This window comes from Toxotes jaculatrix, chromosome 17, assembly GCF_017976425.1.
Source record: "Toxotes jaculatrix isolate fToxJac2 chromosome 17, fToxJac2.pri, whole genome shotgun sequence".
Classification (NCBI taxonomy): domain Eukaryota; kingdom Metazoa; phylum Chordata; class Actinopteri; family Toxotidae; genus Toxotes; species Toxotes jaculatrix.
The window spans coordinates 397,835-425,467 of NC_054410.1; the positions used below are offsets into that span (position 1 = coordinate 397,835).

At 47.4% G+C, this 27,633-nt stretch overlaps 2 protein-coding genes across 7 annotated transcripts; both read right to left on the minus strand.

The window, feature by feature from the left end:
* On the minus strand, positions 1 to 27,443 carry kiaa0586 (KIAA0586 ortholog). 6 transcript variants are annotated; one of them, XM_041060751.1, is made up of 28 exons: positions 26,858 to 27,443; positions 26,656 to 26,714; positions 26,057 to 26,111; positions 25,731 to 25,800; positions 25,273 to 25,465; positions 24,918 to 25,015; positions 24,477 to 24,561; positions 24,263 to 24,386; positions 22,071 to 22,206; positions 11,243 to 11,411; positions 10,636 to 11,006; positions 9,841 to 9,913; positions 8,865 to 9,026; positions 8,578 to 8,785; positions 8,152 to 8,328; positions 7,675 to 7,805; positions 7,432 to 7,569; positions 6,718 to 6,902; positions 6,491 to 6,615; positions 6,190 to 6,359; positions 5,957 to 6,110; positions 5,179 to 5,338; positions 4,606 to 4,877; positions 4,151 to 4,203; positions 3,963 to 4,040; positions 3,679 to 3,829; positions 3,072 to 3,224; positions 1 to 429 (listed from the first exon to the last, which is right to left on the minus strand). In XM_041060751.1, the coding sequence occupies exons 1-28, from the start codon at positions 27,144 to 27,146 to the stop codon at positions 278 to 280; spliced, it is 4,191 nt and encodes a 1,396-aa protein (XP_040916685.1). In that variant the 5' UTR covers positions 27,147 to 27,443; the 3' UTR covers positions 1 to 277. The 6 variants fall into 6 exon arrangements, with proteins under 6 accessions (XP_040916685.1, XP_040916686.1, XP_040916687.1 ...); XM_041060752.1 differs by having other exon boundaries at positions 24,918 to 24,988; positions 26,846 to 27,443; XM_041060753.1 differs by having other exon boundaries at positions 1 to 433; positions 24,918 to 24,988; positions 26,846 to 27,443.
* On the minus strand, positions 18,313 to 20,343 carry irf2bpl (interferon regulatory factor 2 binding protein-like). The gene has a single exon (XM_041060759.1). It carries the CDS (start codon positions 20,341 to 20,343, stop codon positions 18,313 to 18,315), a length of 2,031 nt encoding a protein of 676 aa, XP_040916693.1.
* Positions 27,444 to 27,633: the final 190 nt, after the last annotated feature.

The following is a 27,633-nucleotide window of genomic DNA, read 5'->3' on the forward strand; positions in this document are numbered from 1 at the left end:
TTTATTAAAGCTTTTATTTATTTCAACGACAGAATCTAACATAATGATCAGTGTTATTGATCAGTGATCAGCTCCGAGCTGAATTCAAACAGCTGAGGAGACGGAACAGTCCTGGAGCTGCAGGAGACTTTAGAACCCAGTGTGTGGTTTACAGTGAATCAGATCCCAGTGACACAGACTGGTTCCAGCTGGTTCCAGCTGGTTCCTGCTGGTTATTTCAATAAGGAGTTGAAATAATCGTTGGTTTCCGTCATACTTACAACAACACGACAGTCTGTTATAAACAGTTACACTGACTCCTCAGTTTCTCTTCTCTGGTTTGAGTCTGTATCAGCTGCTGCTCCGACCTCCACCTCCTCCTCCTCCTCCACCTGTCTGATGGAGGGCAGATGAACATCCATCCTCCCGGCTCCTCCCTCCTCCTTGTGTCTGGCTGCAGAAAAAGCACAGCTGATCAGCTCCGGTTCACCAAACTGCACTTCCTGTTAACTCGACCTGCTCAGCCACGTTAGGATGCTGTCTTCATAACAACGTGCTGAATGGACAGAAGGAAACTTTAACACACTGCCTCTCACAGCTCAGCAGTCTTTACGTCTGACGTGAGGTCTGAGGGTGGTTCTGAAATCCTCCTCATCCTCACAGCTGATCCAGCACAGAGGCCTTCAGCCACTCCTCCATCCTCAAAGTCCAGAGACAAACATTTCTGTCTGTAAATAAAAATCTCCTGTTGCTCTCCTCGCTCCCTGTGTCTCCATGGCAACACACTAACAGTACATCCCTCAGTTAGCTGGTTGTCAAGGTTACAGAGCTCACTCTAATTAAAGAGACAAGGATGAAACTGACGGACCTTCAATTTTACACACACACACACACCTATTAACATGCTCTCTGATTGGTCGGTCAGGCATGATGGTGGCAGAGAGGCTGAGTCGCTCACTATAACATCGAACGTGTTTCCATGACAACCACAGAGATCCACAGAGTTCATTCATTCATGTTCACCATCCCAGTGAGTGAGAAACACGCAGACCACAGAGGGCTCGCAGTCAGCACTGATGAGGGACAGACCACGAACCGGAGACAGGCCGATGGTGGATGTGCTGCTCATGTCTTGGTGCCAGACACCACAGGGACATTTGAGGGTCTTGTAGAGTCCAGACCTCGCCGGGTCAGATCGGCTTTGGCTCCAGATGTGAGCCTGTTTTCAGTGAGTATCTGAGGGTGGGAGCTGATGAGCGTGAGCAGTTCACCTCAGAGAGGGAGAGCACATCTGTCCAGACGCCTTCACATCCAGCTGTGGCTGGATCGGGTCTGAGGTCGGTCACTGCCCCGAGTTTTACTGATGGTCTGATGATTAACGTGACCTTTTTGGTCAGAATAACTGTGGACGACATGTCTCTGCTCAGGACGGAGTCAGTGTGAAGGCGGGACACAGAAACACTGAGGCTCAGTTCATCTGAGAACAGAGAGGCTGTGTGTGTGTGTGTGTGTGTGTGTGTGTGTGTGTGTGTGTGTGTGTGTGTGTGTGTGTGACCCCCCCGTGTTGTTTTAGTGAAGGATCTGTGTGTGTCCACATCCTGACTCATCCAAACACACTGATCCCGCTCATACGGCTACTTCCTGTCTCCGTTCAAACCGCGGGGGGGGGGTCAGTCTGAGCAGAACACAACAACCAACAGTGTGCATACAAAGTAATCTATTACATTACTGATTTCATACGTACGCTGTGCTCTCCATCGTAGAGCTGCACAGAGTATTTGATTAATCAGTCGGTTTAAATGAGTCATTTTTGAGCGGGATCAGCTCAAACTGAGTTTAACATTTGTTTTTCTGACTTTTTTTTTTAGACAAAATTAATGGAAAAAAATAATCAGCTGATTAATCAGTCATGAAAATAACAGCTCAACCTGTTTGAGAAGGGAAACACACGTTAAATCCCGCCTCTCATCAGACGACACCTGTCTTCTCCCTCTCTGACTCCAGATGTCTTAGTTAAACTGATGGTGAGACATGTCCCGGGCGCAGACGGTTCTTCAGTTTCAGGCTGAGAGTCTCTGTGCTGAGGCCTCTGGTTACCAGCTGATAAATCTGTGATCTGAACACCTGTGGGCGTCATGTAGCACTGCATTCAAAAGCTGTGATGTTCAGGTCACATGGTATATTCTGTCCAATCAGAACAACCCACAGTCTGTCCTGTTAAACTATCCAACACAAAACTACACAGAGAGGAATGTATACCTCCGCCACAGAAATTAGTCCCAGGAGAGTTACTGCCACATCCACACAAGATCTGAGATAACCAGTCAATTAATTACTCAACTGATCAATCAGCTGATTAATGGAACATTTATTTGAAAGTATTTTAATAATTCAGTAAATGATTTTAGTCATTTATCAAACCAAAGTCCAGTGTCTCTGATTCCAACACAGAAACTGAACTCTGGGAAAATGTTTGAGTCGTCAGACTAAACGACTGTGAAACACACACACACACACACACACACACACACTGTGTAATAATACTCTAAAACAGCTCCGTCAGTATAAACATTACCATGTATGGAGATGTGGTGACTGAGTGGCTGGATGTGTGGAGTCAGTGTGGAGATAAACACACACACACACATCATGGTGTGGGTGTGTGTGTGTGTGTGTGTTATTGTTTTGTCATCACTGATAGTTTCTAAGTGATTTTATATCATAATGTTGGATCATTAGGTTCTGATAATAATTATTATAATAATTAAAATAATCACAACATTAAAATTCAAACTACTTCTGACCAGTTAAACCAGTAAAGCTGACTGGGAGAGTGAGTGAACCGTGTGTCCTCAGTAGATCTTTGAATAGAAGCAGACACACGTCGCCCTCTGCTGCTCACACAGAGAAGTGCAGGCAGGTTCCTCTTTATATTTAACTACAAATGATTTTACCTGTTCACTCAGAGTGTAAACTATCACAGGACATGACTGAAGAGGTCGCTAACACACACACACACACACACACACACACACACACACACACACACACACAGTAATGTAGTGTAATGTGGAAAGTATCTGTACATTTACCTGCAGGTGTCATGTTCTCCAGGTGTGGAGGAGGAGGAGACAGTGAAAGGTCGGTCTGGAGGTCAGAGGTCAGTGTACCAAGTGGCTCCACCATCAGGTTGCCCATGGTAACCAAGCCCTGATTGGTCACTTCAAAACTGACGTCTGACACATCTGAGGAAACCGAGACAGAGTCAGAGATTGGTCAGTGTGTTTATGAAGAATAAGTCCACCTGTCCTACCTGTCCTACCTGTCCTACCTGTCCTACCTGTGGTCTGTCTGAATGTGTCAACACTGCTGGTTTACCAGGTTATTGATTGGATATTAATATTTTAATATGGCACGGTGGTGCAGTGGGTTTTCTCCGGGTACTCCAGCTTCCTCCCTCAGTCCCAAAAACATGCACATCATGCTGCTCCACATTGGCCCTAGGTGTGAGTGTGTGTGTGTCTGTCCGTGTGTGTCGGCCCTGCGATTGACTTAGGGTCAGTCCAGGGTGTCACCAAAGCAAAGACTTTGTGCGTCTGACACTTCTCAGGGTCCGTTCACAGGAAACGTCCCCACAGAAACAGAGCAACAGTGTTTATGGTGCGCTTTGCCCTCAGCTGTGTCTGAAGGCAGTCATACCTGCACACTGACTGATCTGTCCAGGTGAGGACGTTTGACTCCGCCTGGCTGCTGTGCCCTTGCTGTTGCTCCTGGGATCTGTAGTCCAATCATCTCTCACCTCTCCCACGCTCACCTCCTCCTGATCTTGGTCCTCCCTCCCCCAGGAGCCCTGAGGAGATACGTTCCACGTTACACTACATTACTCTGTGTGTGTGTGTGTGTGTGTGTTTGTGTGTGTGTGTGTGTGTGTGTGTGTCTGTGTGTGTGTGGGTGTGTGTGTCTGTGTGTGTGTGGGTGTGTACCTCTGGTTGTGGTCTCTCTCCTCGGGCCAGCAGGAGGTCATGACCTCTGACTTGTCCTTCACTGGGGGGATCATAGTCCTGGAGGAGGGACAGACAGAGGTAATGCTACAGACTGTACCACTGCTACTGTTCACGAGTGAGAGACAAACACTTCATGAACACAAGCTGAGTAACAATGTGTCCCTCACCATGTCCTGCAGCTCCTGCAGAGAGCTGGAGAAACTGCAGACGGCCTCCTCCTCTGAGACACAGAGACACTGACGTTAATCACATCACATCTGCACTGTCACAGCAGCATGTGCCGACAGAAACACTGAAGCTGTGTCAGAAATCTCTCCAGTTCACAAACACTTTCCATCACAAACCAGCCGATAGCTGCTGATATTTCCAGAGACGCTCTGATGGGACAGTCCACCCATGTCTTACTAAAGCAAACCCTCAGCACAGAGTAAGGCCTGTGTGTGAGAATGTTAAAGACCAATGAAGAATTTCTCCTTTATCCCTCTGATCTTATGAATCCTGTCGGATTATTTCACAACTGAAGACACGTTTTGTTGTTTTATCCATTTGTGTGCTGTTTATGTTGAATCTTCTGTGGTTCTGAGAGAAGATGTAGGTGCGATGATGATGATGAAGATGATACCTGTGGTGGCAGCCAGCTGGTTGACACTGATGAGCAGTTCTCCCTCTGAGATGTGTCTCAGTGCTGCGTCAGTCCCTGCTGTCACTGTGCTGCTGCTGCTACTGGAACCACTGGAACCACTGGAGCTGGAGTCCCCTGAAGAGCTGGAGGGGGATGCTGCTCTGGGGTCAGGACCGAGGTGAGGAGACGGGGAGGGAGCAGGAGGGAGGGAGGTAGGAGGAGGAGAAAAGGGGGAGGAGAGAGGAGGCTCCTCCTCTGCTACTGACATCACCCTGCAGGAGAAGAGACAGCCATCTGCTTTAATGAGGTTTTATTTTGAAAGGCTGATCATCAGGGTTCAGTTTCCAGACATTTCCACACACACACACACACACACACACATGAAAACACAGTGAGGTGATGACAGACAGACTGAGAGAGCTTTTCTCTGCGTGTGTGACCACAAACTCAGGAACATCACACAACGTTAGCATCGCTAAAAATGTATTTTAAATCAAGCGCGAGCTGCTTCAGGTCGAACCTCCAGCTAACACTAAAGGCTGTCTTCTTCATTTTCAGATTACGTGCACGTACATTGCTTGTTTGTGTGTTTCCAGGTGTTCCTCCGGTCTCTCCTCGTCCAGTGGCAGCTCAGCATCTCCCCAGGTTAGAGGGGGCGGGTCAGGATGAAGGCCAGGTGAACTTTCTGCGACGGGAGCAGGCTCTGGGCTGGATGTGGGCGTGGCCACTGGCTCTGAGGTCACAGTTAGTCAGACTGTTACCAGCTCCAGCTTCTTAATTTCACATTTTAATTTCAGGATAAAACTCTTCAGATGCATCGTCTCATTTTCCAGGTTTTCAGACACAAAAACTAACAAACATTACGATGATGCTAATGAAGTTAGCTTTTATCTGCTACTGATATACTGAAACTGCAACAAACATCTGTGCTTCTGTTCTCTCTCTCAAATTGAATCGAAGGCAACTGGACTTGTATTTGTCTGGGAAGACGTTTGGCCTCTTATCCAAGGGGCTTCATCAGTTCGTATGCATCGCATGCAAATACAAGTCCAGTTGCCTTCGATTCAATTTGAGAGAGAGAACAATGACCTGGATGAGAACATTCACAGACATCTGTGCTACTGCTAAAGATGCTAATGTTAACACTTCTACTGTGACTATAGTGATTACAGCTAAAGCTACAACTGTACAGCTGATCATTACTGACACTAATGCTAAGAGAATTAGCAGTGCTGCTACTACTGTATACACCGCCTGCTAAATACTAAAACTTCTACTATTACAACCACTAAAAACAACAGCTAACACAGCGGCTAACGATGCTAATGCTAATGCTGCTGCTGTTTCTCACCTGGAGCTGTGATTGGCTGAGGAGACGCCTCATTCAGTAGGCTGGTTGGTTCAGATGGAAGGGGTGTGGTGGTGGGCGGGGTTTGTCCAACGGGCGTGGTCTGACTGGGTGGAGGGGTTGGTACTGGTGTAGAAACCAGAGGAACCAGTTTGTCCTGGAACAGAAGCAGGATCCAGTTTATGATCAGAACACACAGAAACACTGAAGCTGTTCTGTGTCCTGGGTCTTTGTACCTCCTGATATGCTGCTGGTCCTGGTCCTGTGTCCAGTGGATCTCTCTGTCCCAGCATCAGAGCCACAATCTCTGTCAGAACCTCATTAACCAGCTGCCTGATCACAGTGGAGTCCACGGACATGCTGGAGTCTACGAACAGCTGCAGACCTCCACCTCCTGCTGCCTCCACTGAACACACCACGGGTCACACACATTAAGATCAGCAACACGTCCACACGAAGCACGTCCAGAGTACAACTGTGTCAAAATGCCTGTCTGAAGGAACCTGCTCTGATTCGTCCCTTTGTCTGTCCACTCACCAATGTCTGAGGTGACGCTCCGCTCCTCAAGCTCTGATTGGTCGGTGGAAACATTCTGGGTGGGGTCGGGGGGAAGGGGGCAGTACATCTCTGAGATCATCCTGGACATCAGCTGCTGCTCCACCCTGAAACGAGGAGAACAGAAACAAATAGAAACAACTAGAACAGAATAGAACTACAAACATGTTGTCAGCACCAGTAGGATCCAGTTTAGACTGTTCCCTCACCACTGTATCAGCTGGTTCTCCAGGGTCTCTCTCTGCTGGACAGGGTCTTGGATGGAGGCCGGTCCCTGGGCAGGGAGGGCAGAGCGGGCCTGGGGAGGGAAGGCTGGACCCTGGTACAGGACTGGAGGAGGAGATGGACCCCCATCGACCTCCACAGCCTCCTCACCCACCACACTCACCTCCTCCTGAGGGGAGAGGGGAGGAAAACTGGATCACGTCTGTCAGGTATGATCCAGTTTATTCAACATAAACATAACAACTGTTACTAAAAACTATCTGATGTTTTAATTTGACAAGTCATTTAAATATGATAAAATATAAGAGAAAAGAAAATGTCCTCCAGTAATGGGTAATAATGAACACACACACACACACACACACACACACACACACACACACACACACACACACACACACACACACACACACACACAGAGTAATGTGGAAAGTATCTCTGTACATTTACCTCAGTATAAATAAAGCTCCTTGTTTAGTGACATGCTTCCTGTTCCCTCTGTACCTTACAGAGTACTGCACCCCCCCGGACCGACCCCCCCCATGTGAGCCCTCCAGCACCACCCTGGATCCAACACTGCAGCCTCCTGTTACCTGAGCAGTGGGAGTCTGTGTCCAGCAGGGGGAGCTGTGGAACTGCAGCTGAAATCTGAAACCACTTTAACACATGTGCAGGAGGAAGAGGAGGATGAAGGTTACCTGGACCACATCAGCTACAGACAGGAAGTCAGTTCCAGGAAAAACATTCTCCTCATCCTCGCTCTTCGTCTCAATGACAGCATTTGATGGACGAGGAGGAGGAGGAGGATCTTCACCTGCATCCAGATGCTCCTCCCTCTGTCAACACAACAACATGTCAGTGACCTCTGACCTCTGACCGGTTGGTTTACACATGTGAACAGGATTCACTCCGAGTGTTGAAGGGCGTCAGACCCAGCTCACCTGTGGCTGTGGCTCAGGTGCTCCATCAGCCACAGCAGCTGCACCAAATGTGGAAGTAGGTGTGGGTAGTGATGGCACTTCCTGCTGACGCTCAGTGGGACACCTGGAGGAAGGGCCAATCCTGCGACGGCCTGAAAGGTGAACAGAGGGTTACCTTTATTTTGTTTTACTAGTTTTTCTGTTTTCCAGACATTTTAGTTCTTTTTATTTTTCATTTCCTTTTTTAATATTTCCAATTTCTTTCATTTTTTACAAACTACACCATTTTCTCTTCTTTTCTGAGAACATACTTTATATCATATTTTCTCTTTATTTGCAATATTATTTTTATTATTATTTAATTTCTACTATTTTTTAATTAAATACTAAATATTTATTTAAATTATTTTGTATTTTTTTAATTAACTAATTTTCTTCTTCTAAATAAAACATATAAAACACAAATAACAAACTTTAGAAGTGAATTAGTTAACTGACCCAGTGGGATCGTCATGGGAACAGAGTAAGCATCTGCAGGGGTCACTGTGAGGTCAGTGGGGTCAGCGAAGGTCATGTGGGAGGAGCTGACCATATCTTGATGATGAGGTTGTCCAGGTGATGGGCTGAGGGGAGGAGCCAAGCTGGTCTGAGTCTTACAAGACTTCACCTTCACACCTGAGTCCCAGAGGAAAAGAAGCTTTTAAAATCTTTGTTTGCATTTTAGTGGTGACAGTAGAGACAGGAACACAGAGAGAGCTGGAGTCAGCCGCTGATGCTGCTGTTACATGGGACAAGAAGAACTGTAAGATCATATTATGATGAATAACTCTGGGTATCAGGCTCATAAAGCTACCGAGTTCTTTCTACACTTTCTATTCTGTGGTCAAATCAATAAAACTCGAAACAAAACGAAAAAAAAAAAACCTCTGATGCTCTCCACCAGGCGGGGGCGGGGCTTCCTGCGGAGTGGTGACACAGGTGAGCTGAAGTGTAGGTACGGACTCTTCTTCAGGGTTCGTCTCAGACCTTCATACGGAGCTCTGCCGTACAGACGTGTCAGGTACGACTCTCCCTCCAGCTGTTCACTGTCTGTCGGCACACCTGGAACTCTGCCAGGCTTCACCCCCTGCACCTGTAAACAGGCGTCATCAATAAAACAGACTGTACCTGTGTATTACTGATCAAACCGATAAATGAGAGTCCTGTCTGACCGGTCCTTGTCTCGCTCTCTGTCCTTGGCCTCCTCTCACCACCGCTGTCTTACTTCCCGTCTCTCTGAGCGCGCTCACTGGCCTGCCCGTTCCTGTGCGGGCGAAACTCCTCGCAGTCCTCAGCTCTGATGTCAGTGCAGCGTCCTCTGAGGACGTCTCAGCCTGAGGACAAGAAGAAGAAGTGTTTCTACACATTCACCAAATCAAATGTAAGATCTAATTCATATCTGTTCCAAAGAGGAACGAAGCTGTGAAAGATCAACCTCTCCATGGATGAATGGATGAACTGATTAACCCCAAAATAATCAGATAATAATCATTTAATCAGACTCACATGATACACACATGAACACTACTGTAGGTCAGGGGTCGGGGGAGTTTCCTGACACTTGCTGAAGTCACAGACAAAACCTTTAAACTTTTTAACCAGAAACTTTTTGAAGTCCTTCAGTTTGAAGGTGAATTTTTCTACTTTTTAAGGAAAATGAATTAAATCTTTTCTAAGACTTTTCTAACACCTGCACATCCCAGCACACGCTTCCACAGACACGTTAAAGATCCTGAAAACAGCTTTTTTACCATCAACAGTTCAAATGAACTCAAACAAAACCTGAGTGTAGTCTGGTTTCCCTCCTCCTGCTGTGTGAATATGAGCAGAAGAAGAAGAGCGAGACGATGGAAACACTGAAGCTTTGATCCACAGCTGATTTTACACTGAACACAACAGGAAACACTTCACACTGGTTCACACAGATTTCTGGCGTTTTGTGGTGTCCGACTGTTTACAAGTCCTTATCTCCCCAAATTCTGAAAGCATGATCCCCAGCGGAGTCGTCTTCACCTCTCCTCCAAACTGACTTTCTTTAAAAACTTCATTTAAAACTTAAAAGTTTGATTGTCTCCCAGGACTTTTCCAAATGCTTGGAAAATGATACCTGGAATTCCAAGAGCTGTGTGAACTCTGCTGAGACCTCACCTGAATGTCTTTGGATAAAGCACTAATCCAGGCATCTACGGTCTTCTTAATCCGAACCTCCGCAGTCCAGTCTCTGCAGACCACAAAGGACACAAAGGACACATCAGTCAAAGGAGACCAGAGCAGCAGATTTTATTTTTAGAGCTGAACGATTTTAGGAAAAGATCTGAGATTTTTCTGGCAGATACTGTGATTTTGATTTGATTCATGATTTTCTTCAAACCAAGCTTCAGTGTAACATTCACAGTGTACAGTAACATTTACAGGCACAACAGGAAATGACATCACAGAGGCTCTTTAGTCTGACAGCTGTCAATCAAAGTGATGTTTGGGTTCAGCTTCACCTGGACACCGCCTGCAGGACGCTCTGAGGCCGGCTGTCCATCGCACACACTCTGACAGCGTGTGTTCGTGTGTGGCTGCAGCAGCGGTGGAAAGTATTTCAGTACATTTACTAAAGATCTCTTCTGAGATACTTGTACTTTACTGCAGTATTTCCATTTTATTCAGCTCCAGCTTTAAGTGATGAACACAATCAGTCAATAATTATAATCCAGTAATATTTTGGGTCATAGTTGTGCTGTTGGTACTTTACATTTTGATGTCAGATAAATGTTGATAGCAGACATGAGCCCAGTAAGCTACTGATTAGCTACCTGTTAGTAAACTAAAAGCTAACGGTTTAGGTTCAAAAGAGCTAGCTTTAGCAGCAATGCTAGCTTGTAGTTGCCTTTTAGCACCTACTAGCAGTAACTAGGCCTCCCTGTTAGCTAACATAAACTTAGCATTAGCTACCTGTTAGCAGCCAGTGCCTCCAGTTGGCAGTGTAGGATTTCTCCAGTCTTGGCTCTCTGCACTGCCTCCAGGTTCTCCTCCAGAACCTTCTTCCTTCTCTGAACTTGACGAAGAACCTCATGTGCTTCTTCCAAAATGGACGGAACCACATGCTTCCTCTGAACCAGCCCAGACTGGGACTGGAACTTGGTATGATTTTGTTGGGACTGGAAATGGTTTGGCTGAGAGAGGTTTCGATGGGACTGATGTTGTTGAGGCTGGGACTGGGATTGTTGGGACTGTAAGTGGTTTAGTTGGGACTGAAGTAGGTTTGACTGAGACTGATGGTTGTCTGGTGGAGGTCTGGTAGTTTTCAGAGTCTCTGCTGGCTGCTGGATGACAGAAAGTACTTCAGACATTAGATCAACAAACAAACAAACTTTCTGTACAGACATCATGTCTCCTGCAGTGACTTTCCCAGGTGGACCTTTGTTTCAGGCTGCAGAATAAAAATCCTGAGTCCCATCAGGACCTGAACATTTTGAAAGTCCAGACAGCTGGTGTTCTGACAGGACTGCTGTGTTCTACTGTACTCTACTGTATTCTAGTCTTGGTTTTATTTACTCACTGTCAGCAGCATCTTCATCTCAGTCCTCAGTTGTCCCACCTCCCTTAGCACCTCATTGGCTTTCCTTACCACCGCCTGGCTGTGATTGGCTGAAGGCTGCAAGTCAGTTCTTTCAGGTGGCTGGGTTGCTGTGGAAACGCTGGGAGTACCTCGGCGATACTGGTCACTTCTGATTAAAAAACACGACCAACAGAGAACAGTGAAGGGGAGACGTGAATGACCCCGATACAAAGTGTTTCCTTCTACAAACTGGAGGAAAGTCCGTTTTTGCTGCAGGGACATCCTGAGAATCCTGGCTCCTTTTAGCCTGTGTTTCTTTAACACTCTGCATTTGATTTATATATTTTCTGTGTCCTCTGAGTTTTTCAATCTGTAAAGTGCCCTTTGACAAACTGGGCAGTGAGACCTGTTCTCAGTGTCTGTGGGAACAGGTCGGAGAAAGCAGGGGCCCAGAGCGCTGGACCTGCTGAACTCTCCCTGACAGATAAGAGGTCACCCAGAGATCAGAGCACACAGCTGAGCAGAGGAAACAGAGGAGTCTGTGGGAGCTGGGAGCTTCATTTTCATTGAGTGTATGGGTCATTGTCACTAATCACACACACACACACACACACACACACACACACACACACACACACGTGCACACGCACACGCACACACACACACACACACACACACACACACACCATAGAGAGACTCAGGAAACGCCAGATGGCCGACACCAGTGGGCTTTTCCTGCCGCCTCAGTGTGTGTGTGTGTGCCGTGATGGGTGGAGATAAAATGGCTGCTACTAACTCAGAAACACTCACACAGCTGCTGCAGACAGTCTGCTGCTGCTGCTGTTGCTAGGCAACACCTCAGTGGTTTCCCATGGCAACAGTGAGCAGGGATGCTGCTAAAGGAGGAGAGAAGCTCCCATTCACAGAGGAGAGAGCTTGTTTCCTCCTCTCCTCTCCTGTCTTCTCCTCTCTTGTTCACTCCTCCCCTTTCCCTTCCTCCCTGTAGACACTGACCAGTGATCCACGAGCTTTGGAGCGTGTGGAGACGAATATCGATGCAGTCTGTGTCGACCTTTTCTTTCATTTTGTCCTTGTGGTTTCCCATCATCCTCTCTCTCTCTCTCTCTCTCTCTCTCTCTCTCTCTCTCTCTCTCTCTCTCTCTCTCAGGTAAAATGGAAAATTTACATCCAAAGCAAAGCACCAAGTGGCACCATTAACAGGCAGGCGCTCATTTTTCAGCCTCAGAGAAAGAAAGAAAAAACAACCGGGGGAGGGAGGGAGAAGAATGGGTGGGGTGGGGGGTGCAGGGTCTGCTGGGAGAGAGAGATAGTGCTTACATCATCGTCTATAAATGGAGCTGATGCCGTGAGATGCTGAGGGAGGACGAACCGCACATTCCCAAATTAAACACCACCTACATCTACACACTCCGACCTGTCACCTGCAGGGTAACAGCCTCCACTCAGCTCTCTCAAAGGAAGTGATGAAAGACTACTCCAAACTAAAGGTGGATCCACATTTTACTCTGTCTTTGTTACCTCAGTACATTCCTGAATAAGAAGGCTGGTAACCACGGCAACCACCACATCCTACACGGTAACAGAGAAGGAGGGAAACTGACGACCTCAACGTACAGACAGACAGATGAACCTGAGGCTGCGTTAAAATAACTCAGCTCCACGGTTAAAGCCTCACGTCACACAGGTAGTCTGCATCAGGAGAGTCACACAGACCTGATGGCTGCCTTTCACTTCCTTTATTCTGACAGAGGAAACGGTTTTCGTTCCTGCTGTTCAGACTGCACCAGTTCACCTTCACTGCGACAAACGTCCAAAGCTGGAATCGAACCGCGGAGAGTGTAATCACATGGTACATGGTCTTACACCTCAAGGCCCCGTGTCAGGAGAGTTTACTGTGACAGAGGCCAGACGATGAAAAATCACAGAAACAGTAATTATCAGAATCACAGATTCACTTTCTGCCAACTGACGAATCCAGTGATGGATCACACACACACACACACGCACACGCACACGCACACACACACACACACACACACACACACACACACACACACACACACACACACACAGACTGTGGAGAGTCCAGGGTGGTTTCCTGTTTAGAATGCTAGGGAGTCTCCAGTGAGCTGCTGCACTGAGCCAAGGGCACCTTAACCATCACTGTACACACACACACACACACACACACACACACACACAGTCCAGGTGTGTGTTGTGTTGTGTTGTTGGTCAAAGAGAAAAATCTGCAATGCAGCAAAAAACCAAAACTACTAGCTAATACTGCTAACACTTTGAGGTACTACTGCTACACATGGTTACTGGTGGTGGTACATGTACATGTAGAACTGCTCCTCATACTTCATACTGCTACAGTAGTTTTCGTACCATGTAACTGCCCCATGAAGTGGTTTAAAATGAAGTGGACCGCTTCATTTTCAAACCACTTCATCATCACAAATCACACAAATGAGCTACTTCAACATGTATTTACTGCTGCAACCTCTGCTACTAGAACTATATTATACCTACTACTGCTAATACTACTACAGGTTTATTTAGAACTCCACTGGTACAAATACCAATACTATTACTGCAAATACTGCAGGTTGAACTACCTGTGATAGTGTACAGGCAGCAGCACCAGTGCTGTGAGCAGGGTGACACCTGCTCCTGCTGTCCTGTAGTGCAGTGCAGGTGCAGTGGAACAGGAGCAGTACAGAGTACACAGAGTTACTGATGCTCAGTCTGCAGGTATCTGAGAACTCAGGCTGTTTCCTGCTGCATTAAACAGAATAAAGATCCAGCTTCTCTGCAGACAAAGACTCTACTCTGCAGTCTGTGTGTGTTACATTATTCCCCATGTGCCCGTCCTGCCTGCAGCGGTGGTTTCCACGGTAACCGCCAGCCAATAACAGGCCTGCCTCTGCCTCCCCGGACGAGGAGCTCCATCCGCACGCCTCTCTCACACCAAATGCTTCATACTGACTCCTGAACCAGGAGCAGTGACACGCCAGCGCCCCCTGGAGGACGCCAGGACGCGTCTGTCGTCCTCCAACACAAACCATCAGATTTTATTAAAGCATCCCACAGAGTCCTCCAGCCTCGCTGCTGATGTTCACCAACAACAAGTACAAAATGACACAAATCTGAGGATGTGGGGCACTACATGGGATGCTAATGCTTCCATCCCTCCATTCATCCCTCCATTCGTCCATCCATTCGTCCACCCCAGACTTCTACCAGAACCAGAACCAGAAACTGCTTTATGCTTTTTAATGTGAAGAGTCTGCAATAGAAGAGAACGGCGGAGTAGAAGCAAAATAGTTAGTGAATGAACAGTGGTGTTAAACAGTATCACATCACTGCTGTACTGATGGATTAGTACTGTGTAAAAGCTACGATACTGAATTTACAAGGAACAACAGGTAAAGATGGAGAAAATATTCAGTTTGTATCAACAGTAAATAAAGACAGGAGATTAGAAAACAGAGAATTCTTACTAAAGTATCATCAAAAACTAAATAGAAATAAAAGCCTGTTTCTTTCTGCAGGTGCAGAAGGTAAAAGCCATGTCAACTATTTAAGAGTTTACTGTATTGGTGCATGATGCTGATACAGCCTCTCAGCAGAGATCTCTGGAAACTTCTCCAAAGACCTCTGCTCTCCTAGACCTTCAAAATAAAGTTCAGTCCTGTGTGTTTGGTCAGAAAGAAAAGTCAAATTTCACTGAAAAAGTTCATACCAATGAAATTTATTACAACTGACTCAGCTCCAAGGCACGTTACAAGATCAAATGTGTTTGTTTTATCTGTTTTATTGGTTTCTATCTTTCTATCATTAGAAGAACAGAAAATAGAAAAAAACCAAAGGGCTGTGTTCTCATGGTGCTATTCACGGAACCAACTCGTAAATGTAAAACAGAACGGAGAACATAGAAAGCCTGAAGGGAAAAGATTTATTGCAGTAAAAAAATTGTAAAAATGAAAATGTTGAAATCACAACAATCATTTTAATACTGTAAAATGCAAAACAATCAAATTCAGAAATGATTCTAAAAAATGAAATAAATAGTAAGACTTCTATAAAAAATAAAAACGTATTTTTAGAGACATGAATTTATTTACTGCCAGTGTGATGATGAAGTCCATTACTGTGACCGAGAGCTGTCTCACTCTCTGTTAAACACAACATCACACCATCAATGTTCACACCTCTGTCACCTCCACGACAAAAACAACACTCCGACTCTTTATTCTTTGTTCAAAGACTTTTTCTGACACATCCACATGTAGAATATTTATATGTTTCCCTCCACATCTCTGCAAAAACCTCCATCCTGTGACGAGTCCCTCACTGCAGCTGCTCAGCTGAAAATCAGCTTTTCTTTGTTAACATCTGTCAGTGGAAAGAAACATCGTATGCTGACGATCTCCTGATGTATATTTCAGAGGCTGACAAATCCACCTCTAGAATTTTGGCAAATGTTCGGGCTACGAGCTGAACCTGACAAACTGCTGCTGTTTCCCCATGAACCACATAATAATTTTACCCCGTTCCCATTCAATGTGTAAACTATTTGCTTCACCTACATCATATACGCATTATTTAAATCTTTTAAAGGACTGGTCCAAACAAGGTCTAGCACGCTATATCCAGAAAGGACAGAACTATCAACATTCCTGTTCTTATTTCAGATGATCCCCATCTTCTTCCCAAACAGTTTTTATTACTTGATAAATTGATCAGCTTGTACCTGGAATAAAACTGATTAATATAAATCTAATTGATGATAATCTGATATTAATCCATATTAATTCATAATTTTCTGGATAGTTTCTCCAGTAAAACTTATCTCACCCCTTTATTTACTGATTTACTTTGTGGCTTTGGGCTGTTCAAACAATCTGAAGTGCGGCTGCGACTAATGATGATTTTCACTATTGATTTATCCAGTAATTATTTTCTCAGTTAATCATTTAACACTATATAGTGTAAGAAAATACTGGAAAATGTCTCTCAGAGTCCAACATGATGTCTGTAAATGTACTATTTTGTTCAACCAGAAGTCCAAACATTCCATTTATTTCCACAGACCATTAAGAAAACCAGTAAATACTGGCAAGTGGAACTTGAGCCCTCCTCTGAAGTTTCACAGCATCGTGGATTTATCCAAAAACACTAACAAGTTTTAAAACCATAAATCATTTTCTGGTCATGTCCTCCGTAAAAATTGTTCCATCTCATCATAAACTCTCGGACTGGCTAAAAGTCTAAAGAATAACTGAGATCGTGTCCTCTGGATGAATCCTGGGAATTTGGTATTCATTCACACTCTCCCGTTAGATTTTCTGTAAAAGTCATCTGACCTTCAGTTCATCTCAGCTTTGTCATGCCACTGGACTGAGGTGGGTCAGGATCAGGATGAGAGTGAGGGCATCAGTAAACAAAATGCCTCGATGACAGTGAACAACAATACGTTTTATCTCCCTCCATGTCTAAATGTTGTTTTATGGCCCTGTCCACACTGTGGACAAACACTACATCCTTCCTGTACATTTTAACACCAATTATCATTTTGGCCTAAAACTGGTCAGTTTAAAACTATTAAGTGTAAAAGCAGTCAGCTGTGAGAACCCAACCTGTTTAAAGAGTCAGTAAACAGAATTTAAATTAACCCCTAAATCCCCAGAAACAGTGATGCCAGCCTCAGATGCTGCTGCCGCGTGTTTACATCCTTTTCACTGCTGACTGCAGTTTCTACTCCTGGACCCCGTGTTTCTTTAGCTCTGATGGGACATAAAGCAGTAACACACTATTTTACACCTTTAGCTTCGCAATTAGATCCATGGAAGATTCACTGAACAAACTGCTTCGTTTAAACACTTTGAATAATTCAAAGATGCATAGGTTTTCTTGTTGTGGCGACAGGCCTGTGCTCTGGTCTTATATCAGTGAACCCTGTCGCTGTCTTCCTGAGGTGGATGCTGATTGGTTGGGCTGCTTCTGCAGATGTACTGAAGTCTTGTAAGTGAACCCGGACATTCTTACTGTCTGAACTGGGTCTAACTGGAGCTTTGTATCATTAGCATTCAGACAAAAATCAGACTCACAAGAATCTCGTCCTCCTCGTACAGGAGAGGTCACCTGACCGGTGTGGATTAATCAACGATGGAAAACTGCCTGGGTAAAAATCCTCTTTTCATCTGTGCAGTCAGCGCAGCACAGTTACAGCCACTGAATTTAAAGCCTCCGTTTCCTTCACAGACTCAGGAACAAGCTGCTGAAACAGGAAGCAGAAAGCATCGTTCATCCTGCACCAACATGTGGGATTCATCAGAGACACAACCAAGAATATCACAGAGGTCAGACTACCTGTGTGATGAGGTGTTCAGTAACACTGCAGGACCAACACTGACACCGTACAGGAAGAGGATGAGCAGACTCAGACTCAGACTTTACTTCTACTCTCCTCCTCAGGCTGCTGTGACATGACTGTTTCCCTCACTGGACCAATAAAGTCTATCCATTCATCTGTTTATCGACCTAAGAGGAAATTACTGGTCGACTCTGGGTTTTGGTTTTGTTGGTTGGACAAAACAAGACATTTGAGGACGTCACCTCAGGCTTCAGGAAAGTGCAGTTTTTCCTATTTTCCTACATTTTGCAAAGTAAATGACTGATTAATAAAAAACAGATTCATGTAAAAGCAGACTGTTCAGTTACTGTCAAATCAGAGCCGCAGTGTTTGTACATCGAATAATGTGTTGATGTTTCAGCTCAGCTCAAACGTGTTAAACTGCATCTAATCAACAGAGTGAAAGCCCAGCTCTGGTCTCAGAATCTGCAGCCCTGTTTCACGTGTTTCTACCACTGATCAAAATCCTTCCATCAGCATCCAGAGTTTTGGAAAAAAAAAAAAAAAAGATTTGTATTCAGATTCATAATTTTCTTCCCCTGACAGACAGAGGGGATCATAAGGTTTGACTCTGCAGCAGACTGACTGAAAGCAGAGAGGAAGAGTTTAAAGAGTCTCCTCTTCATCCTCCTCAGGGGTCTCTCTCCTTCTTTACCTTCACATCTCCGGCCAGGATGGTGGCTATCTCCCCCTGCATGAAGGCCCAGGGCACGTTAGAGCCGACCAGCGGGCACTTAGCCCCACTGGGGCAGTACACCTCCCCGGAGGCTCCCTGGGCCTTGATGCTTTCTCTGGAGCACGGGAAGCAGAACTTGTGGTTGGGGACGGAGGGACACTGCACGAAATGCGTGTCCTCTAACCGTTCGTGGCAGATTGTGCAGCACAGAGGTCCGCTGTTGGCCATGGGGGAGTCGGGCACGTTTTGCCCGTGCACCTGGTCCATGCCCGCTGCGGACTGAGAGGGCGCGGACAGCCCTAAGTCTCCGTTGCGGGACGAGAGGCGCCTGTGTCCGGGCACGGGGGCGGGGGATACCGGGCTGTTGCTATTGTGCCTGGAGGAGGATGTGGTGGAGTGAACCGAGTCTCTGTCCTTGTTGGGAGAGTGCGCGTTCCCGAGTGTGTCCGCGACTGACATGAGCGCGGCCATCGGGGACTGTCCGTTCTGCGGAGGAGAGGCGGACTCGGGGGGTGTGGCGCGGCCGGAGGGGGGGGCGGGGTGTCCCGAGCCAAGAGAAGGAGGGGGCCCGGCGAAGGAGCCCGCAGCCATGGAGAGTTTGAGGGCTTCGGCCTGGCTGTTGATCCACTGCTGCCTCTGCTGCTCCTCGGTGAGCTTCAGGCCGCCCTCCGCTGAATCCGGCTCCGGGGAGGCTTTCCTCTTCCTCACCGCGGCCCTGGAGCTGCTGTTTCCGCTGCCTGAAGCCAACGCTCGGCCGGGAAGCACCAGGGAAGTGGGCAGGAGGGGGTAGCTGCCGTCGACGTAGGGCTGCGGCAGCATGTCTCCCCCCAAACCCTCCTTAAAAAACCGCAGAGACTCCGGTAATAGATCCCCGAGCAGACGCCAGTCCCCGGAGCCGTGCTTCTTCTCATACTCCAGATATTTAAACCCTGAGGATAAACCTCTGCCGAAGTCCTTCATACAGTCCTGGTACATCTGCTTGGCCACCCCCGAGGCGCTGGAGAACACGTTCCCGGAGCCGCTCGGGTACTCGATGAAGATCTTCAGCTCGTAGTCCATACCGGGTTTAGACACGGCGTCGAAGGCGAACACCCTGCCGATCAGCCCGTGGTCTTTCTTGAAGCGGACGTCGAACGGGGTGCAGCCGGACAGGGTGACCAGCGTGTCCCGCACCATCTTCGGCTTGTTCGCCCACTCCTCCTGTCGGTTCCGGAGGCTCTCGCTCAACTCGGCAAGAGCCTCCGCGTTCCGCTGCTTCTCCTTCAGCTCCCGCTCCTGGTCCGTGCTGGACACCGAGGAGGGTCGCTTCCCTCCCGAATCAGACCCCATCTGTCCGGGCACTGGGACACTGACCATCGGGCCCTGCGGGGCGGCTCTGGTCGCCATGCCGTGCGGGGTCGGTCCGTTAAGCAGGGTCTGGGGCAGCAAGTTCGGCGGAACATTCATCTGCCCAGGTGCCGACACCAGCCCCCCGTGGCTCCTGTTCCTCGAGTTCGGGCTTTGTCGATTCAGCTCGGGCGGTCCGTCGTCCGGTTTGAACCCATTCGGTCCTCCGAGTCCGTTAAGCAGCCTGCTGCTGCTGCTGTGTCCGCTGTAGTCAAATCGCCCTCGGCTGTCCGTACCAAGCGAGTACCGGTCTACACCGGGCTGCTGAGATTTCCCCGGTCCGTCCGCCTGGTGGTGGTGGTGGTGGTTGAGCTGCCCCACCGACTCCTTCCCAAACACCGCTTGGCTCTTCGCCACGGCGGGCTGCTGCGGCGCAGGTGGCGGTCCTCCGGCGGAGGGTCTGCCCTCTTGGAAAACGTGTGCCCGCTTCAGGTGCCGGGTTGTCTCGATGACGAATTCGATCCGGTCCGCGCCCTCGTAGTTGACGCAGCCCCGGCACACGGGCTCGGTGAAGTCCCAGATCATGGCCCAGGGCATGCGGGGCAGGTCGCACAGATAACATGACTGTCTGCGGGACGAGGAGACCTGCGGGGAGGACATCTTCCCTCTGTCCGTCTCCCTCCCTGCCTCCTCGGCGGAGCTGCTTCTACCAGCTCGGTCCTTCCCGCAGAAACAGAGAGATGAGGCCAGAGAGTGGGACAGACAGGCGGACCGCAGTGACCCCCCCTCTCTCCTCTCAGGTTATTGTTCCTCCTCCTGCTGGAGCTCCGTGTTGTGCTGCAGAGACGGAGGAGGACGTGTGTGTGTGCGTGTGTGTGCGTGTGTGTGAGTAGCTGAGGAATTTGGATTATGCCCCCTCCCTCCCCCAGGAGTGACACCTGGAAGAGAAAGTGACGTCACTGCTCCTCTGAGACTGAATTGACATGATGCCACTTGTTGCCCTCCTCCCCCTTCCTCCCCCTCCTCCCTCCATCTGTTTCACCCCCCTCCCCCAGTCTGAATGAGCAGCAGAGGGAACCAGGCAGCATCAGGCTGCAGCTCCTCCGCCCTGTCACGGTGCAGCTGCAGGTAACATGATCACAGCAGGCTGTTCTGTCGCTGCAGCCTCTGACTGAACACTCAGAAAAGCTTCAGTCCGACTGAAGAGAAACACGAACCCAAATCCACCTGGGCCCCATTTCCAGTCCCACACAGACCAGTTTAACACAGTGTCCCAGTAACCCAGCAGACGCAATATGGACAAGAAGGATCTGTTATGAAATCACAGCTGTGGACAACAGAAACTCTGAATGAATCAACTAATTCAAATGAACAGGACCTGACCTCACACCTGTTCAAGCCTCAGGTGAGGTTCAGTCTGCTGCAGACATGAAGGAAAACACATGTGTATCTGTGTTGCTAGGCAGGTTTCACCTCTCTGTGATTCCCTCCCCCTCCCTCCCTCCCTCCCTCCCTCAGTGAGGAGCTCAGGGCTGCCGTTTCCTCCTCTTTGTTTCTGCAGCAGATCAGCACAGCGTCTGCGGACGAGCTGCTGATCACAGCTGACATCACACCACAGCTGCAACAGTCCGTCAATAATCGACAGGAAATCGATCTGCTGCCAATCAGCTGAGCACTGCACGTATTTCTCATGTAAAACTGTCAAACATCTTCCTCCGTGAAGATTTTCTGTCCGTCTGTCTGTAAACTGCCCCGGGTTACTGCTGATTCCAGGTTTCCTCAGATTGAATTAAGACCTTTTTAATTTAACTCAGTTCATTTTCATAAAGAACGATGGAAATGTCTCAGAATCCATCCACACCTGCACCCAGGTAAGAGGCAGAAAATCAGACGACTCAAGAAACTCATTCACACACACACACAATTAGGTTCAGCATGCCTCTGATGGATATCATCTGAGTTGCCATGGAAACATGCCTAGCGACCGAGCTGCCAGGAGGATGATGAAGCAGCTGAATATACGATGAGCTGCAGCCTTGTTCGCCCCTGACTCTTACTCTCTCTGAATGATTATGCAAATACGGGGAGCCACACACACACACACACACACACAGACACACACACACACACACACACACACACACACACAGACACACAACCACACACACACACACACCCACACACACACACACCTGAGACTCTACCTGACCCAATCACACCTGAGTATTGACTGGACTGTGGTCCTGGAGCAGGGAAACCCTGCAGTGGGAGTTGGACCTGTGTTGTGTACTGACAGATTCAGATGTGTGTTGTTGAACAGCAGCTCGGTGCAGGATGTACGTTCAGTCTCTGTTTAACAAAACTGTCACGCTCACACCCTCCCTCACCTGGTTTGCTCTGGCCATCGGTCACGGCTGGGTGTTGCCATGGTAACTGGTCTGGTCTCCACTGCAGCAGCAGCAGCGGTGACGGCGGCAGCTCTGGTTGCTGAGGAGCTTCGCCGCTGGTTGCTCAGGACATTTGCTGAAGGACAGAGGAGACAGACAAGTGTTGGTCAGGTCTCTGCTGCTGGTCTGACCAGAGAGACTGCAGCTCCTACAGTAACACACTGTACTGAACGTTGTACACAACAGTGTGGAAATTTGACCTGATGAAAAGGTCAAAGGTCACAGAGTCATTACAATTCACCCTGTGGAGATCTTCAGTGTTCACAGTCCTGCCTGAATACATGGTGAGAGATCTGCTGAATCACTGTGGGCTGCTGCGCCCCAGCACTGCCACTAACAGAGGACAGGTCTTCACACTGTAACCAGGCTGACAGCTCTCAGCAGTAAGGACTTCATCCGTTTCTTTAAGAATAAAAACCATCAGAGACTAAACCTGCTCACAGCTCCAATCTGTGAAAAGACAGTGGCCAAGTTTCCAGAAAATCTTCCCAATAAAACCTGAGTGTAGTCTGGTTTAACTCCTCCTGCTGCGTGAATATGAGCAGAAGAAGAAGAGCTGAAACCTGACAGTGCTGTGAGGCTGATGTGTTACTGGGAGGAAGATTCAGTCTCCTGATGTTTCCACCTCAGCCGTGTGGAAAAATGCATCAGAGTTTATTTTTTCGTCTCCACTCAGGTTTTTTTTAATGCACAAATTTAAATATATATGAAAACAGGTGTATGGAAACACACCCACTAACAGACAGAGGAGAAAACACCAGGACATAAGTATCAGGACACACTGGGACTCTGATGGCCACAGAACATGTTAACATTCATCTGTCAGTGACGAGTGATCGGAGCGGAGCTGTTAATGCAGCGAGGTATCAGCACTGAATTCAGGACTGAAGCTATAAATAGCCTGCTGCTACAAACAGCCAGGTTACCATGACAACACCGTCTCCATCCCAGCGGGGCTAAAATGGAAGAAACCTCCACAAACGCACACCCACTGATCTGTTCTGCTGCATCAGTCCCAGTCTGAGGAGGTGTGTTTCCATGGTAACGGCCTCCATGTGTCAGAGGGACGCCGCTGCTTCTTCCTGTCCACAACCATTCACCACATCTCCACTCTAACACAGCTCCTGCTCAGAAAGCTTCCAGCAGGTTGATTAAGCTGCTGATCATCTTCCCAGTGATAATCTGAGTCATTAATATTAACATCCCACAAAACCACAAAACATCAAATGTTTGACATTTTCACTTGAGAAGTGATTGAAATAAATGAACGATTTATCAAAATGCTTCTGGTGTCACCCACCATGGGACCCACCCACCAAATACAGGAGCTGGGGACCTGGTTGAGAATTATTATTATTATTATTTGTCTTGCTTCTATTTGGGGGATAATCCTGCTCTAAGTTCTGGAACTACAGATCCCATGATGCTTTAGGGGAATGTACCCATAAAGTACATATTGCCTATACATGTGTCTGTGTCTTTGTCCATTCAGACAAACTGTCCCCAGTAACAGCAGCTGAATCAGCTGTGATCAGCTCCTGTTTGCAGTGAAGCCATGGATGTACAGACTCCTCTCACTGGATCACTGTGACACTGAAGGAAACTTAAAAACAGCAGGATTCTGAATGAAGTTCTGCAGGACGGACATCAGAGGTGATGATATCCTCAGGAAGTGAGGTCACACTGAATCAGATCAACACGCGTGTCAGGTCTGTGGGTTCAGGTCTGACTCAGTTTGGATTCTGATTTTGGATGAACGTTGCATCAGTCCGTCTCCGTCTGTCTCAGCTGTGTCGGTGCTGCAGCTCCACCTGCTGACAAACTACATGAACTGTTCCTGTTGTTTTTACACCTGCGTGCACCTGCAAAATCACAAAACCCAAGATCTTTTCATCTTTTCCATTAAATCCTCATTAAACACGAGTTTTACAGTGACTCCAGCGTCTGAAGCTGACGTCCAGCTGCTTTCAGCTCTGACTCATCGGAGCCAGATCACCACTTCCTCTGCTTTCACAGCTTCCGCTTCACCTGACAGCTCACTGGCTGTAACCTCCAACTCTTCAGCTTCAACTATCAAAAAAAAACAACTCACAAATGGAGCCTCAGGTGGAGAAACACCTGAGTGTGTTTACCTGCAGCGTCCAGGTGTGTGACCTGCAGATGGGCCGGCTGACCTGAGGCTGTAAGCTCAGAGGTAGTAGAGGTCATGGGGGCGTGGCTGGTTACCATCCTTAGGGCTGACTCCAGTAGCTGGCTCTGATTGGAGGAGAGGAGAGTCGATGAACAGTCAGACAGCTGAGTGATGTCAGAGTGAGTCAGCGGAAGGTGAACAGGTGAGTTTTTTACCTGCAGCTGCAGTTGCTGGCTGTGCAGCATCTCCAGGTGCTGCAGGGTCTGCTGGCTCAGGCTCCGCCCCCCGTCCCCGCCCTCCCTGCCAACAGAGCAGACAGTGATTTACAATTGATTAACTGATTAATTGAAAGCAGCAAAAAATGACAGTAACAGATTTTCTGACGTCTTCAAACATCTGGTCGTGTGAGAACCAGGAAGAGATTTTTGGAATTTTTAATTAAAAACAACTAATCAATAATCAAAAATAGTTGCTGATCAGTTTCGAGTTTTCTGTCAAAGAACTGAGGGATTGACGGACTGATGCAGGTCCAGTGAGGACAGTTTGTTCAGTCCTCTTTTCCACAAACAGCTCGGACTTAGTTTTAAGGTGAAGGGAATGGATTATGTCAACGAGTGTCCCCACAAGTACAGAAAGACGAGCGTGTCTGTGAGCACCTGTCCACCTGCAGCAGCCTCTGAACGTCGTCCTCCAGCCGACACACTCGAGCCTCAACGTCCGACTGAGCCTGCACACGAGAAGGAGACGAAGCAGCCTGACAACAGCGAAGACACCGTGAGTGTGTGTAGCATCAGAGAGCTGCGCCAGGTGCCCTGCGCTGGTGGGGGCGTGTTGTTTCAGGTACAGGTGAGAGACCTGTTACTCAGCTTCCTGGATCACAGTTCATAGTCTCACCTGTACCTGAAACAGCACACATGCACACACGCACACACACCTGTTTGTTCTTATATCTGCTTGGTCTGCTGTACAACAGCAGAGGTCCCGTCAGTACTGATCTAAGATCAGATCTACCTTGATGAGAGGGGCTGCAGCTGCACTGCTGGTGTCTCCCTGGTGACCGGAGGACAGCCCCGCCACTCGCTGGACCCCCACTACATGCTGGGAGCTGGACCTCGGACCAGGAGCACCCTGAGAGCTGTCCTTCAGTGATTCTGGCTTCAGCAGCTTCACTTTGACCTCTCTCCTGCGGGGGGCGCTGTGAGAGCTGAGAGAATGGCAGGTATGATCACAGACTAGTTCACCAGCAGAGTTAAATGCTGAATCTCCATCTGCTTCCACTACAGTTCTGACAGAGGTAAAGAGAAGCCAGCAGGAATTTAATAAGGAACAAAAAATGTATTCAGTTTCATTCAATTTTTATTTTTTCATTTCCTTTAACATTAAATTTATGTTTGCATGAATAAAACAGCACCAAAGTCCAAAGGCTTTTTCTTCATTTTAAGACATGAAGCGTTTCTGTTTGTTCTCACCATTGTTTGAGAGCTGTGAGTACGACTCCTCGACCTCCAGGGGTGAAACGTGAAGTCAGGAGGTCGTGACCTGAGAGTGATGATGTAAGCAGAGGCGGAGTCAGAGAAATGAGTTGATTTCATTAAATAATATAGAAGAAAATTACAATGATGTTCTGTATCACACTCTTATAACTTCAAATAAAAGTACAAATTAAAGTTCGTTTAAAATAATGACATACATTTACAATCAGTATGTTTCTCAGTAGTGTTCGATCACACGCTGTTTGTCCTAATAGTGATTATTGATTGACTGTCTGACTAACTGATAGAGGTGGTTCTCTCACCAGCCTGCTGGTCACTCTGCGTCCCAGCAGAGAGCTTCCTCTTTTCTGTTGGAGGCTGTTGGAAGAAAAATCTCAGACACATCAGAATCAAGCCGTGTCAGGTAATTAAGTAATAAAGTTTTATCCAGATTTGAATGAATCATTGGAGTCAGTAGGTTTTATTCCAGTGACAGAGGTTTTTATTTCTAATATTCAGGGTAAAGGTCTGCAGTTAATCTGCAGACGTCTGTGCTAAGTGCACCTCAGAGTAAAGATCCTTTCCATGAAGCTACATCCAGGTTTTTAGTAGAGTTTTACAACTATAATTAAACCTGAGCTGAAAGAGCGAGAAGCAGAGAATATTTGGTATTTTCACTTTCAAAGAAAACATGAATCTGAACTATCTGAACTATCAGATGATTCTTCTGTGAAATGACTGATCAGTTTACTGACAAACTGACGTTTCAGCTCTGTCATACTCCCTCTGCAGTGTTGGAAAAATCAGGTGTGGATGATACGTGTTGGTGTCTGGATCTTCTTCTCTTTGGAACAAACCGAAACACGATGCTGCTGCTTCTTAAAATCTTTGTCTGCAGAACAAGTGAAAGAAGACGACTCACTTTTCCTGAGGGTTCCTGGTTCTCTTTGGTCTGTCCAGGTTCCTTCAGCATCCACCTGTCTGCATGAACGCAAAGACAAAGAAAAATAAATAACGTTCTAATAATACATTATTCCCTGACACTGGACCATTCTGGGTCCATTTCAATCATTATTAATATAGTGTAATATATTAAATTCTGCTGCACCTACCGGAGCTCTTACCGGGCTGACCGCCTGCCGCTGGCCGTGGAAGAGCACAGGTTTCCGGCTTCTGTCGTGGCTTCGCCCGCGGCGGCTGCTGCTGGACGGGGGCAGGGTCCTTCAGCTTCTGGACGGTTATCTGGACCGATCCGGGTCCCGATCCAGCGCCACATCTCCGGTCCGGGAGGAGAATCCTGGTGGAACGGATTAAAATGTCCCCGGTGTCCGAGCTGTAGGAGGATTGATCCGGGCTGAGATCACCGGGTAAATCCCGGGGTGTGTGAGAACTAACGGCGGGCTGGCGAAACATCGGCACGGTTTTAATCCATTTAGTTTAATTTAATATGGTTTGATTTTATTTAGTTTGAACAGTTTTGGTGACTATCGGCGGAGCGTTAGCATACAGGCTAACAGCAGCTAGCCTCATTCGAACTTCCCGCTCCGGCATCAAACAGCAGCGTGACCGTCAAAACTCGGTGAACGGCGCGAATAACCGCGGAAACGTGAAGTTTAGAAAGTAAAAATATAGAGAGCAAAATCAAAAAAAGAGCCGTGGGGAAAATTTTAAAGAGAAACTAAAGTGGAAACGAGACAGCTGTGGAAACAGCAACTGTTGCTGACAACAAAACAACACTTCCGGTTCCGCTTCAGACCAAAGATTGTCTCAAGAACAGATGTCTCACTGCGCCTCTAAACCAGGACACAGTGCGTGTTTAGAGAGCGTGAGGAGTGAAACGGTCCAGCATTAAACACACTTAGGAATTTGGTTTGACAAAAGATTGTCCTGCAGAACTCTT

What these genes read in the sequence shown, in the direction of transcription:
- kiaa0586 (XM_041060748.1), bottom strand. Translation starts at nt 27,146, where the DNA reads ATGTTTCGCCAGCCCGCCGTTAGTTCTCACACACCCCGGGATTTACCC. An exon ending in AGAGAGCGAGACAAGGACCG is followed by an intron (nt 8,786 to 8,864) that starts GTCAGACAGGAC and finishes GCCTGTTTACAG; the next exon opens with GTGCAGGGGGTGAAGCCTGG. An exon ending in TGCAGGAGCTGCAGGACATG is followed by an intron (nt 4,041 to 4,150) that starts GTGAGGGACACA and finishes TCCCTCCTCCAG; the next exon opens with GACTATGATCCCCCCAGTGA.
- irf2bpl (XM_041060759.1), bottom strand. Translation starts at nt 20,343, where the DNA reads ATGTCCTCCCCGCAGGTCTCCTCGTCCCGCAGACAGTCATGTTATCTG.